At 36.7% G+C, this 13,192-nt stretch overlaps 1 protein-coding gene across 1 annotated transcript in view; it reads right to left on the bottom strand.

The window, feature by feature from the left end:
* The window catches only part of IPO11 (importin 11), a 192,584-nt gene that overhangs the window by 137,927 nt on the left and 41,465 nt on the right, over nt 1–13,192 (bottom strand). The window contains 8 exon segments of the mRNA XM_049768835.1: nt 709–752; nt 1,609–1,761; nt 2,603–2,795; nt 4,531–4,601; nt 6,443–6,491; nt 8,052–8,110; nt 10,725–10,740; nt 10,742–10,858. Coding sequence (XP_049624792.1) covers nt 709–752; nt 1,609–1,761; nt 2,603–2,795; nt 4,531–4,601; nt 6,443–6,491; nt 8,052–8,110; nt 10,725–10,740; nt 10,742–10,858 — 702 coding nt within the window.

Genomic DNA, 13,192 nt, shown 5'->3' with positions numbered 1-13,192 from the left:
TATGGCTCAAAATAACAACAAAAACAAAGAATAAAATAAACAGAAAGAGTAAAGTAATGTAGAGCTTGCGAAGAATCACACTTGGTGACAGAGAAATAGCATCAAAATAACCTTTAAAAATATTGGAAAATTTAAGAAAGATCATTCTAGCAAAAAATTGTCAGTTTTTACTAGTGATAATTTCTTTCTTGTGTAACAACAATCATTTTCAATCATTAACTGCAAAAAAATAGAAAAAGAAAAGAAAAAAGAATATAGTATCTGAATCCAGTTAATGAATAAAATTGTTTTGCTTTGTTTTGTTTTGGTGCCACATCCAGTGATGTTCAGGGTTACTCCTAACTCTCAGATTTTTTAGGGGATTCTTCAGCCTTATCCACTGAATAAAGCTGGTATCTCCTGAAAAAAAAAAAAAAGAAAGAAATTTTTCCTAGAAGTTTTCAAAGTACCATATGCCATACTGAGGATTGAATCCAGGTCGGCCTGGTGCAAAGCAAGTGCCCTACCTGCTATACATTCCAACCTCCTGAATAATATCTTTTTCAGTTCTAAGTTCACAATATACGTGCTTCCTCTAAAATATAAATTCCTGCAAATATAAACAGTTGTCTATTAATACTTGAAATATTTTAATAGATTGCTTTCTTTCCATTGAGTACAGACCCACTAAGGTTTTCCCTAGCAATTCTTTTTTCCATCAGTACTTACCCTCAAGCTATATTTCCAAGAATCTCCTCCTGTTTCTTCCGCTGCTGCAATTAAAAATATTAACAAGTGATACTACCCAGAAATGCAATAGTAGGGTTTCAAGTTTTAGTTGGGAAAGCTATAATTTTAAATAGTATAAGAATAGTATTTTTATAAATTGTCTTTGTTTGGTTTTGGTTTCTGGGCTACAATGAGTGGTGCCTTATGGCTACTCCCATCTCAGGGCTCAGAAAATGGCTCCAAGCAGGCTGTAGAGGAAGCTATGTCAAATCCAGTGTTCCAGCATGCAAATCATGTGCTCTCATCCTTTAAACCATCTCATAGCCCATGTGAATTTATTAAAAATATAATAATAAAATCCTGCATCAGAGAGAATGCAGCTGGTAATATGCTTGCCTTGCATGCAGTGACCTAAGTTGGATCCCTAGCACTGCATATGGCCCCTAGAGTCCTGCCAGGAATGATTCCTGAGTGCACATCCAGAAATAAGCCCTGAACAAAGCTAGATGTTGACCAAAACCAACAAACAAAAAAACTCAAAAAACATCTCAAGGAGCCAGAGAAATAGCACAGTACCTAAGGAAGCATGCTTCATATATGTAGGACCCCAATTCAATCTCCTACACCACTTGGCCCTCAGCACATCAAGTGGCCTCAAGGTCAGTTAACATACTCACTGATGCTATTGGGTAAACTCTAAATAGGTAACTTAATCAGCAATGCAGGAGCAATTTCTGAGCATTATGCCAGGAATAGTCCTAAACACCATCGGGTATGGCCCAAAAACCAAAATCAAACAAAGCACCATTAAAATACAATGGTATTATCCCTATAAATCAGGTAATTATAATAATTAAAGGGGAAAGAATATTTGCTAAAGATGAAAACTTAAATTCTTACTAAAGCTTTCAGGGTCCTCTTCCCACATTGTCAGTTCTTCTTCAGTTAAGAGAAAATAATGAGATACCAATCTTCTACATATCTCAGTCAAAGTAGGATATGTAAAGAATGCCATCTTAATTTTATGAGCTTCAAGAGTTTCTGGACTACTATCTAAAAAAAAATTTTTAGTTAATTAAACATTTGAACCAAATTGGAATTATTTAAATTTAAATAAATTTCAGTAAACAATAAACTTGCTTATAAACTTTTTACTTTTACTCTGAAGAATTCAAGATACTTTCTTATCATACTCATATGATATATGTCAGTATTACTTTATCTGACCACTATAACTGTACATTATATACATTATAGACTGTATTATCATACCATCAAGTGCTTCACTTATTTTTCTCCTATGAGACTTCTTTATTCATCTCAGCAGACATGTAAATAAATAACTTCAGATAATAAACAAGATAATAAACAGATAATCAACCTTCCAGAATCAACCTTACATTATATATCTATGTATACACACACACACATATATATATTATATATATAGTCAGAGTAAAATAATTTTTTTAGGCCAGATTTAAAAGTGCTTAGCACTACTGGCAGAACTGGAAACAATACTGGGTGCTAGGGATCAAACACTAATTGGCTGCATACAAAGCAAAAGTCCCACCCACTATATTATTATTTGGGCCCCAGAATAAATCGTACAATAAAATATAGAATGAACTGCAGTTGTCATCACAGAACATGATTCTTCAAGTCCCAGGATATCAACGCCTCTATTTGTGACGAAAGACTGTTTACTAAAAACACGAATGGTCCAAATAGCTCACATTCCCTATAAAAACTCTTTCATCTTAGTTCAAGTGCCAAAAACAATTTTTAATGTTTAAATATACAAACTTCAAATTTTACATTAAAAATGTCTGTATCCTTAGATAAAAATAAAGAATTTTAAAAACTGTATTAAGACTACAAATGAAGCACTTACCTTCAAAATTTTTGGATGGTTTATAAGCATAATTTTTGACTATCATCTTAATAAGATTCATGCACTGGACAATGAATCGTTCAAATGTAACACCTTCACCAACTTCCGTAAATACATAGCTTACAGAAAATTCTAATGATCTCTGAATTAGAGGAGTAAATGAAAAGGGATGCTGATCCAAGAAGTCCAAAAGCTATAAAGAGAAAAAATTTCATGTATTTTCTCCAAATCCATATAGGAAGATAATCATATGAAAACACATCTTACACTGTGACTCTCTGCTAATAAACACCTAACAAGTTTAAACTTAGGCGGAAGTATGTGTAGCTATAGTTTTACATGCAAAATATATTTAATACTTCTTGGGAATCAGTATGATTCACATAATGTGGATTACATATTATATCTCATAGCAAGAAAGAACTTTCTGTTATCTCTAGTACAAGATACAAAACCGATTTAATTTTCTTTTTTTTTTTTTTTTTTTTTTTTGGTTTTTGAGTCACACCCGGCAGTGCTCAGGGGTTGCTCCTGGCTCTACACTCAGAAATCGCTCCTAGCAGGTTCGGACCATATTGGATGCCGGGATTCGAACCACCATCCTTCTGCATCTACGGCAAACGCCTTACCACTGTGCTATCTCTGCAGCCCCAACAGATTTAATTTTTAACTTGAAAACTATATATAAATGACACCAAGTTTGAGTGTGTAAAAGATAAGATGTTATAAGAAATGCAGATAGAAAGGACATACCTCAGTATTTAAAGGCCACACTATGAACCCATCACTAATATTATACTCAATAATAAAATAACTGAAAACTTCTTTTAGGGACTGAAGCATAGTACAGCAGATAAAGCATCTGTCTAGCATGCAGTCAGCCTGGGATCGATCCCTGGTACCCATTTGGTGGGTTCCCCCCAAGTCACCAGAAATGATTTTGAACTCAGAGCCAGGAGTAAACCCAGAGAAGTACAGGGAATGGCACCAAAACAAACAAAATAAAACAAACAAAACAAAAATAACTTCTTCCTTCAAAATAGAAAACAAGACTGTTAACAAGATAAAACTGTTAACTCTCTTCACTATTTAAAACAGAATCAATATAGGATATTTTCGGAATGGGATGGGCATAGTGATAACTTACTTTAGACCAGTGCTTCTCAATTATTTTGTCATGCCCCCCAGAAAGAAGAAACATTTTCTGCCCCCCCCCCGCAAAACAAAAAATATAAAAAATAATTTGAGGCCCAGAGAGATAGCACAGCGGTGTTTGCGTTGCAAGCAGCTGATCCAGGACCAAAGGTGGTTGGTTCAAATCCCGGTGTCCCATATGGTCCCCCGTGCCTGCCAGGAGTTATTTCTGAGCAGACAGCCAAGAGTAACCCTTGAGCACCATCAGGTGTGGCCCAAAAACAAAATAATAATAATAAAAATTTGAGCTGATATTTTAATCAGAGTTGATGTCTGGATTAATAGCTACAATGAGCAAGTTTTGCGATGCATAGCTTTTCAAAGCGGGGTTTGAAGCAGGACACAGCAACTCTCAGCTCCAGAGACATACAGAGACATTAAACGTGGGGCTTAGCTTGTTATAACAGTGTTTGCAGAGGTCAAACGCGGCCCCCTTTACACAGCCTCGCGACCCCCATGGGGGGCGCCACCCCCACTATTTAAAAAGCACTGCTTTACACTAAAGTAAAAACACATACTTGTAAAATTTTCCTTACTAAATAAGTTAATGGGACTGGGTGATTTGCATGAGGTCAACCTTAAATCCCTGCCAGGAGTTATTCCTGAGTGCAAAACCAGGAGTAACCCCTGAGCATCTCCTAGTATGGCCCAAAACAAACAAAAAACCCAAATAAGTCCAGTTTATTTCACATAAAATAAACATATAATCTAAAAATAAAAAAGAAGAAACTTACCACTTTAGTAAAAAGGATGATGGTCTTCTCCAGTCTATCCCTACATATGTTATCTGCAGGTATATTTCTACCTGTTAAAAACATTTTAAATATTAGTACAACTTCAATTTCCATAAGCTTATAATCATGCAGTGCCAAACTATTATAAAAATAATAGTCACAAATCATGTTACGAATTAATACTATGCATATCTAATTTTAAACACAAGTAATTGTTTTTAAAAGCAATACTAATATTTGCATTTATAAGACAGCAATAAAGTAATATAGTAAAAGTGTCTAATTTTACAAAGTTAAGCCAAAAACACAAATAGCCCATTTGAAAGTAAAATACTTTTCCATGAATCACATCTATAAAATCTAAATCAGCTAAAATACTTCCAAACTGCAAAAAGCAACTATTAAATGAGAAGCATTATAATTTTTCTTATGCCTTCTAACAATTTTCTTCTGATAATTTTCTTCTGACATTATCAATATTTTGCCTATTCATAATACTAAGAACTAATCTGTTCTTTAATCAAACACTTTATCTTCTGTCTCATGCTCTCATTCTTCTTCCCTTCTCCTCTGGGTCCCTGATGGAGATGGCCAAAGAAAAATGAGATATTGGGGGCGGGCCGGTGGCGCTAGACGGTAAGGTGTCTGCCTTGCCTGCGCTAGCCGAGGATGGACCGCGGTTCGATCGGCGTCCCATATGGTCTCCCAAGCCAGGAGCGACTTCTGAGCGCATAGCCAGGAGTAACCCCTGAGCGTCAAATGGGTGTGGCCAAAAAAAGAAAAAAAAGAAAAATGAGATATTTTAGAAAAACTAGCATCAGATGAGCTACCTTATTTAGCTTGCTGTGCTAAAGTCCTTTCTACCTCTCCTCCCAATTTACTAAATTGAACTGATTTACATAACAATAATACAGAATTATACAACAGGAAAGTACTCCTCAAGGGTAGTTTACTTCTTAAACACATGCATAACAATGAATAAGTGTATGATTCACATATAGAAGAGAAGAGAGTAAATTGATTTTTGGGTCACACCACAAAGTGATCTGAGTTTACTCTTGACTCAGATCTCAGAGATTAACCCAGAAGGAACTTGGGGTACCATAAAGGATGCCAGGTAATCAACCCTGGTTGGCTATGTGCAAGGCAAGCAACCTACACACAGTACTACATAGCTTTTGAACCCTAAATTTTCTTATATGAAATAGTGGATTACAAAGGAACCCAAAAGTAAGCCAGTGTGGAGTGAGAAACATGGGATTTATGCAATAAAAGTTTCATTTAGGGTTAGGAGATAGATAGTACAGGAGTCAAGGCACTTGGCACTTGCCTTGCATGCAGCTGACCCTAGTTTGATATCCTATATACTACATGGTCCTAGGAGCACACATTAGCAGGAATAAACAAAAGCAAGAGAGGGGGAATAATGGAGGGAGGAAGGGATAAAGAAAAGGAAAGGAGGGAGGGAAGAGGAAAGAATCAGTGAGGGAGGAAGGAAGGGAGAGAGACATTTATATAAAGTAGATAATTTAAATAGTCTAGAAAAAGCAGTCTCTACGTCTTAACAATTTGAACATTTTGTATTTTTTTAAGCATAGGGCCATTGTGGATTCTACATAGAACAGAGACAACAGTCCAAAATTAAAAGGAGCAAACACACACACACACACACACACACACACACACACAATTTACTTTTCACAAAGAGGAGCCAATACTCACGAAAGATCTAAAAGAAAAAATTTAGTTCCAATTTAAGTCAGAGATTTTATCTAGAAGCAAGATCTTGCCCTCTTCCAAATCTTGCAGGTGCAGAGCAGGAAAGTACTAATGAAAAGAATTCTTTTTTTTTTTTTTTTTTTTTTAATGAAAAGAATTCTATAGTAAAAGCTACTGTGATTCAAATACTTACTGCATTCCAGAAACTGTTTTAGTCGTTCAAATATTCCATGTAAAAATCCCTAGAAAAAAAGTTTTTAGGAGTCTCAATTTATTCTGATATAAATAATTCTTTTTACTCTTTAAGGATACTAAAAAAGTAATACTTCACCTAAGAGAGTTAAATTTAAAAAAAAGGTTTTTCTTTAGAAAGACTAAGTAATAAGAAAAATGTATTTGATCACTTTACTGTCTCATTTCAACCATTAATACTGCTTTAAAAATATCAAAAAAATAAGAATATTCATTATACAATCTATTTTCTTTAGTGTCCAATTTCTCTTCAGTCTTTATAACTACAATACCGGTACTTTTGTCTATGGCTTCTCCTGGTAGAATGCAAATTCCCTGAGAAAGAGAACTTCAACTGTTTATTGCTAATAATTTTCCAGAATCCAGAAGCAATACATGACAGAATGTTAATACTCAATAAATGAATTTATGGCACAAATTATATAAAGCAAAGGTGCTTAATCTCAAGAAATGAACACAATAGCTTTCAGAGATAACAAGCGTCAACAAATATCTTCTGTATCCAAACGATCCTTGCTTGAATACTAGTACACTAAAAATTTTATAAAATATAAGGAAGTGGGTGGCCCAGAGTAATAGCACAGCAGTAGAGAGTTTGCCTTACACACTGCCAACCAGGAAGGGCCCGAATTTGATTGGCATTCTATATGGTCCCCCAAGCCTGGCAGGAACAATTTCTATTTTTTTGGTTTTGTATTTTTGGACTATACCCTTTTGACGCTCAGGGATTACTCCTGGCTATGCACTCAGAAATCGCTCCTGGCTTGGGGAACCCTATGGGATGCCGAGGGATTGAACCCCAGTCCGTCCTAGGCTAGTGCTTGCAAGGCAGATGCCTTACCTCTAGCACCACCAAAGCTCAAATGGGTCTAAGTGGCACCACACAAAATATCAACTGGTTAAACCCCAGTTTGCCTAATCACTGCTTAGGAATCCAAAATAAATATATAAAAGCAAAAAAAAAAAAAATCAAGAAGCTAAATATAATGTACATGGCAATGTCATAAAAAACATTTCCATTTATAGCTGTTTACTGTAATTCAAAATAAAACTGGTACTCTCAAGATAAAAAGGCTTTTTGTTATTTTTCTGGGGATTTTGGGTTATTTTGTTTTATTTTGTTTTTGGTCACACCTTAAGTATACAAGAATTACTCCCACCTCTATGCTACAGGTACTCTGGGTAGCAGGGACAATGTGGTACCAGGGATCCAAGCCAGGACTCTTGAATGCATAACATGTGCACAGCCCACTGTGCTCACTAGCCAGATCCCACTGTGTATATAAGACTTCTTGAAATCCACCCTAAGCCAATTTCCTCTTCACACAATAGTTGCTTTGATGTAACAGATGGAAGGAAAGAAATATATAAAGTATGTATAACCACATATACAGTATAACTTATACAGAATGGCTAAAAATAAAAAAAAGATCAGAACTTACTAAAAACTTTTAAATGCATTACAAATGTGAAAAATATGCTATAAAACATCTATTAGTATTTACCAGTTCCCCAAAATCAGAAGAATAAATTAATTATTTCTCACTTACCATTACTTCCATATTTTTATGAGGGTCCAGAAATCCATTAACAGTTAATTTACGTAGCACTGAAAGGTAAAATCAAGCTTTATTTGTAGCTTATATTTTATCCTATTAAAATCATAATCTTAAAAACTCAGAATCAAAAAGTCTTGTTAAGGTTTATAGTTAATATCCTTTAAACCTTTTGTTTAAAAGGCTTAAAAATAATCCCTTTTAAATCATGGGACTTTAAATAAAATATAACCCCTGATCATTACTGATCAGGGTTACTGAATAGAATATTTAAATAACAGCCAAATTTTTGTAACTCAAAAGCAGGTACTTTCACCTATCAACTACATGTTTCTAAAATGCACTTTATTATTTTTTTTGCTAACTACTTTCTCAGATTAAGTGATAAAAGTTTAAACTATTTCATGAACCTTTATGACTCAATAGTGTCATAAAAGCTTCATTCTGAGATCTGTTCTTGGTCAGGTTTTCTTTTGCAATAAAACACATTCATTTAAAATAAATAAATAAAAACTTCATTTTATTTTAGGCTATTATTAATTAAAATAAATCATCACCTAAAAGAAACATAAAATGAATTTTTTTATTTTTATTTTTTTTTAGTTTTGGGACCATACCTAGTGACACTCAGGGGTTACTCCTGGGCTATACTCTCAGAGCTGATCTTGGCTTGGGGGACAATATGGGACACCGGGGGATTTAACCATGGTTTTAGTTAGCACATGCAAGGCAAATGCCTACCATTTCTGCCACCACTCTGGCCCCATAAAATTAATTTTTATTATAAAATCTGAAGTTGAATATAGTAGTAGTTCATGGTAAGCATCATGTTATGAATAAATTGGTATATCCATGGGGGCAAACAATTAGATTTGAAGTCAAACTTAAATTTAACCGTCATTATCTAAGTTATTTTAGGTTACTTTTTCAAATGTCCTTATCCGAAACATGTGGTTAGGTTATTAAGTTTCACATCATAGGGTTAATGAAGAATTCAGTACTATAATACATGAAAGTCAATACAATTCATTAATGACAAAGATAATGGCAGCATGAACAGCATGAGTTTCTTCTCATATTAGTTCCCTTAATTCCTTTGGAATAAACATTCCTAAGACTTTTTACTTTCTTCCTCAGGGATATTGACAAAATTTATCTCCACACAATTTGTATAAACAACCTGTTGAATGGATTTTACTTGCCAACAGTTCTTAATCATTCAACCATCACTCCACAAGATTCACCAAAATGTGCTTGGCAGTTAGAAGTTTAAACAGACACTGATTGCCTCATTAAAAGTTGAGTGACGGCCCGGAGAGATAGCACAGTGGTGTGTGCCTCGCAAGCAGTCGATCCAGAACTAAAGAGGGTTGGTTCGAATCCCAGTGTCCCGTATGGTCCCCCATGCCTGCCAGGAGCAATTTCTGAGCAGACAGCCAGGAGTAACCCCTGAGCACCGCCCGGTGTGTGGCCAAAAAAAAAAAAAAGTTGAGTGACATACTAGAGCGAATCAAGGGGATTTGGTGGCATTTTAAAGTACTGAGTACGATTTGCTTATAAAAATGATTTATGAATATATCACGATGTTAAATTAGTTATAATAAAAGATAAATAAAAGTCAGTTTGAGATCAAACTAAAATAAACAAAATTTAAAGTGTACTAACTTTAGACAAACTAAAAAGAAAAAATGAAAGCTATGATTTAAAATAAAAGAAAATGCAGAATTCATTTATAAATAGAAGCAACTCAGGCTCAAGGAAGGTGAAATGGAAATTTAGGCTTAAGGGGACATGCGTACAGGGGCCAGGGGAGATAGAACAGCATTGGGGCTCTTGCCTTGCATTCGACCAACCCCAGAAGAACTCTGATTTGAATCCTGGCATCCCATTATGGTTCCCTGTGCCTGCCAGGAGCGATTTCTTTCTTTCTTTCTTTCTTTCTTTCTTTTTTTTTTTTTTTTTTTTTTTTTTTTGGTTTTTTGTTTTTTGGTTTTTGGGCCACACCCGGCAACGTTCAGGGGTTACTCCTGCTCTATGTCATAAATCACTCCTTGCAGGCTCAGGGGAGCCATAATGAGATGCCGGGATTCGAAACCACCATCCTTCTGCATACAAGGCAAACGCTTACCTCCATGTTATCTCTCCTGCCCCACCAGGAACAGTTTCTGAGTGCAGAGCCAGAGTAACCTCTGAGTGCCACAGTGTGACCCAAAAACCAAAAATAAAAAAAAAAAAAAAAAAAAAAAAAAAGGAATACCTACAAATAAATCACAGAAAAGCACAGGTCAAACTAGCACCCCATTAAGCTCCTTCTAAATTCCATGAGTTTAAGGTATAAATAAAAATGATGGATACTTCAGTTCTCAGGGATCTGAAGAGAGAAAATGGTATTTAACTAAACCTTAGGACCCTGGCTTTAGAATAGTTAGCTTAGCAAATATATGGGTATGGGTGCACAACAGAAATGCAGAAGTTAAAAAAAAATAGTAGAAGCACTTGAAAGAAATATTCTCAGAGCCCTGAGACTCAGTCATCTGAATACAACTTAAAAAATTTAAACTATGGTGTGCTTTCCTATATATGGTGAAAAGAGCTATTCTCACAGAAGAGTATTTGGTGACTATTCTGAGGTATGCCAAAAATGAACATATTGAGCCTTAATCGTACCTTTCAGTGATAGCAGAGGTTCGTTCTAGTGAACTCAAAACTGCAGCTTCATTGCCAGAAGAAACATGCTGAAGAAATGTGTCTGTATGGTGATTCCACAGAGAGCAGGCAAAATTATAAACTTCAGAAGCTAACTGCAAAGAAATACCAACACATTTTATCATGAAAAATTATAGATTTCACTAATTAATCCTACATAATAATACATTTTGGCTTTTAAAAAATTAATTTTCAATGAGTTAAAATAACTAAGCCATTCATAGTGACATTTCAAATATTTTTATTCACAATGCACAGTATTAAGTACAGTTGTACAATGGTAATTGACACACAGCTCATATTTAAAATACTAGCTATTTAAAACAATATGTGATGTAATGTCTGCAATAGTCTAATATTTTTTATTTTTATCTTCTTTTATCTTTTAATAGGCTGTAACACTCAATTGTCAGCAATGACTTGCAGGCTTGTCACAAAGTATCTCAGACAAATATATTCAGAAAAACAAAGGAGTCAATTTCTAACTTCTATCAGTTCTACTCACAGTATTAGGAAACCGAAAGCCAACATACAAACCACATCATTTTCCTAACACTGACTAGAAATTACTTAAAAGTCGAACATACATTGCATTACAGTTAGCATCAGCTTCTCCTGGATATTCGATGGTATGTTTAGCTTTTTCAAAAAAGGCCAAGAACAATCATGATCCAACACAAAGATTTACATCGAATAAGTAGTTACAAGCACAATGACAAGCTATTATTTTTATACTTTAGAATCTTCCTTTTGTCTTGTATTGGGGGGGGTACACCCAGTGGTGCCCAGCAGCTATACCCAGTTCAGTGCTCAGAAATCATGCAGTACGTAGGATCAAATGTGGCTTCCTCTACAGCAAAGCATGTGGTCCAGTTCTCTGGTCTATTTATTCCCAAGTCTTCAGAATAATTGTTTTTGCAGCTGTTCTAGTTAGTCTTGGTTTCTGAGCCATACTCTACTCAGCAGTATTCAGGAATTGCTCATAGTTCTGTGTTCATGGTTTCTCTCATGTCAATGCAGGGGACCCCAAATAGGGTTAGTAGATGCAAGGCAACACCTGCATCCTTGTACTATTATTTCTCTGCATATCCAGTCAATTTTCTTTTTGTTTGCAACTAAGTCATTATGTTAAATTAAACTCTTAAAAGTGAAGAAATAGGGCCGGAGCCAATAGCACAGAAGGTAACGCATTTGCCTTGTTCAATCCTCAGCATCCCAGATAATCCCCCAGTCAGCCAAGGGTTGATTTCTGAGTGCAAGAGCCAGGAGTAAACACCTGAGAACCACCAGGTATGGCCCCAAAAGAAATAAAAACAGGGGCCGGCGAGGTGGCGCTAGAGGAAAGGTGTCTGCCTTGCAAGCGCTAGCCAAGGATCAGGACCTCGGTTCAATCCCCCCCGGCGTCCCATATGGTCCCCCCCAAGCCAGGGGCAATTCTGTGCACTTAGCCAGGAGTAACCCTGAGCATCAAACTGGTGTGGCCCAAAAAAAACAAAAAACAAAAAATAAGAAAAGAAAAGAAAACAACAACAACAAAAAAGTCATAAATTAGAAAACAGTCAGAAACATAACCACAGAAAAACACCCAGCTCCTCTACTTTGCTCCCAAAAAAATGATGACCTGCCCAAATCTTGCTGAACAGGCTGGTCTAAACTCAGAGCCCTGGAGCCTTCTCAGAAAGGATGGTGAGAGATTTCCCTTCTGTCTGAAGCCACAGCAGCCCAAAGCTACACCAGACATCCTCCTAAAGAAACAGCCCACCTCCACAATTTACCTTATTATTATTTTGGTGTCAAGCCACCAAATTTGTTCTAGATCCTACGGCAGTTACTTTTCATAGTATTGTCAGCCCAACAGGATCACAACAAACCTGATGGGAAAGCTACATAGAAATCTACCAAACTCAGGGCTGGAGTGATAGAATAGTGGCAGGGTGTTTGCCTTGTACGCAGCAGACCTGGGTTTATTCCCTGGCACCCCAAATGTCCCCCAAGCATGTCAGGAGCAATTTCTGAGCACAAGAGCCTGAGTGCTGCTGAATATGGTCCAAAACCAAAATGGAAGGAAGGAAGGAAGGAAGGAAGGAAGGAAGGAAGGACGGAAGGAAGGAAGGGAGGGAGGGAGGGAGGGAGGGAGGGAGGGAGGGAGGGAGGGAGGGAGGGAGGGAGGGAGGGAGGGAGGAGGGAGGGAGGGGAGGGGGGAGGGATGGGAGGGAGGGAGGGAGGGGGAGGCGAGGGAGGGGAGGGAGGGGAGGGAGGGGAGGGAGGGGAGGAGGGAGGGAGGGGGGGAGAGGGAGGGGGAGGGGAGGGAAGGGAGGAGGGAGGGAGGGGGGAGGGAGGGGGAGGGGAAGAAAGGAGGGAGGAAGGAAGGAAGGAAGGAAGAGAAGGAAGGAAGAAGGAAGGAAGGAAGGAAGGAAGGAAGGAAAGGA

This window comes from Suncus etruscus, chromosome 2 (assembly GCF_024139225.1).
Source record: "Suncus etruscus isolate mSunEtr1 chromosome 2, mSunEtr1.pri.cur, whole genome shotgun sequence".
NCBI lineage: Eukaryota > Metazoa > Chordata > Mammalia > Eulipotyphla > Soricidae > Suncus > Suncus etruscus.
Note: the sequence above shows the minus strand (reverse complement) of the source record. Positions and strands in the feature narration are given on the sequence as shown.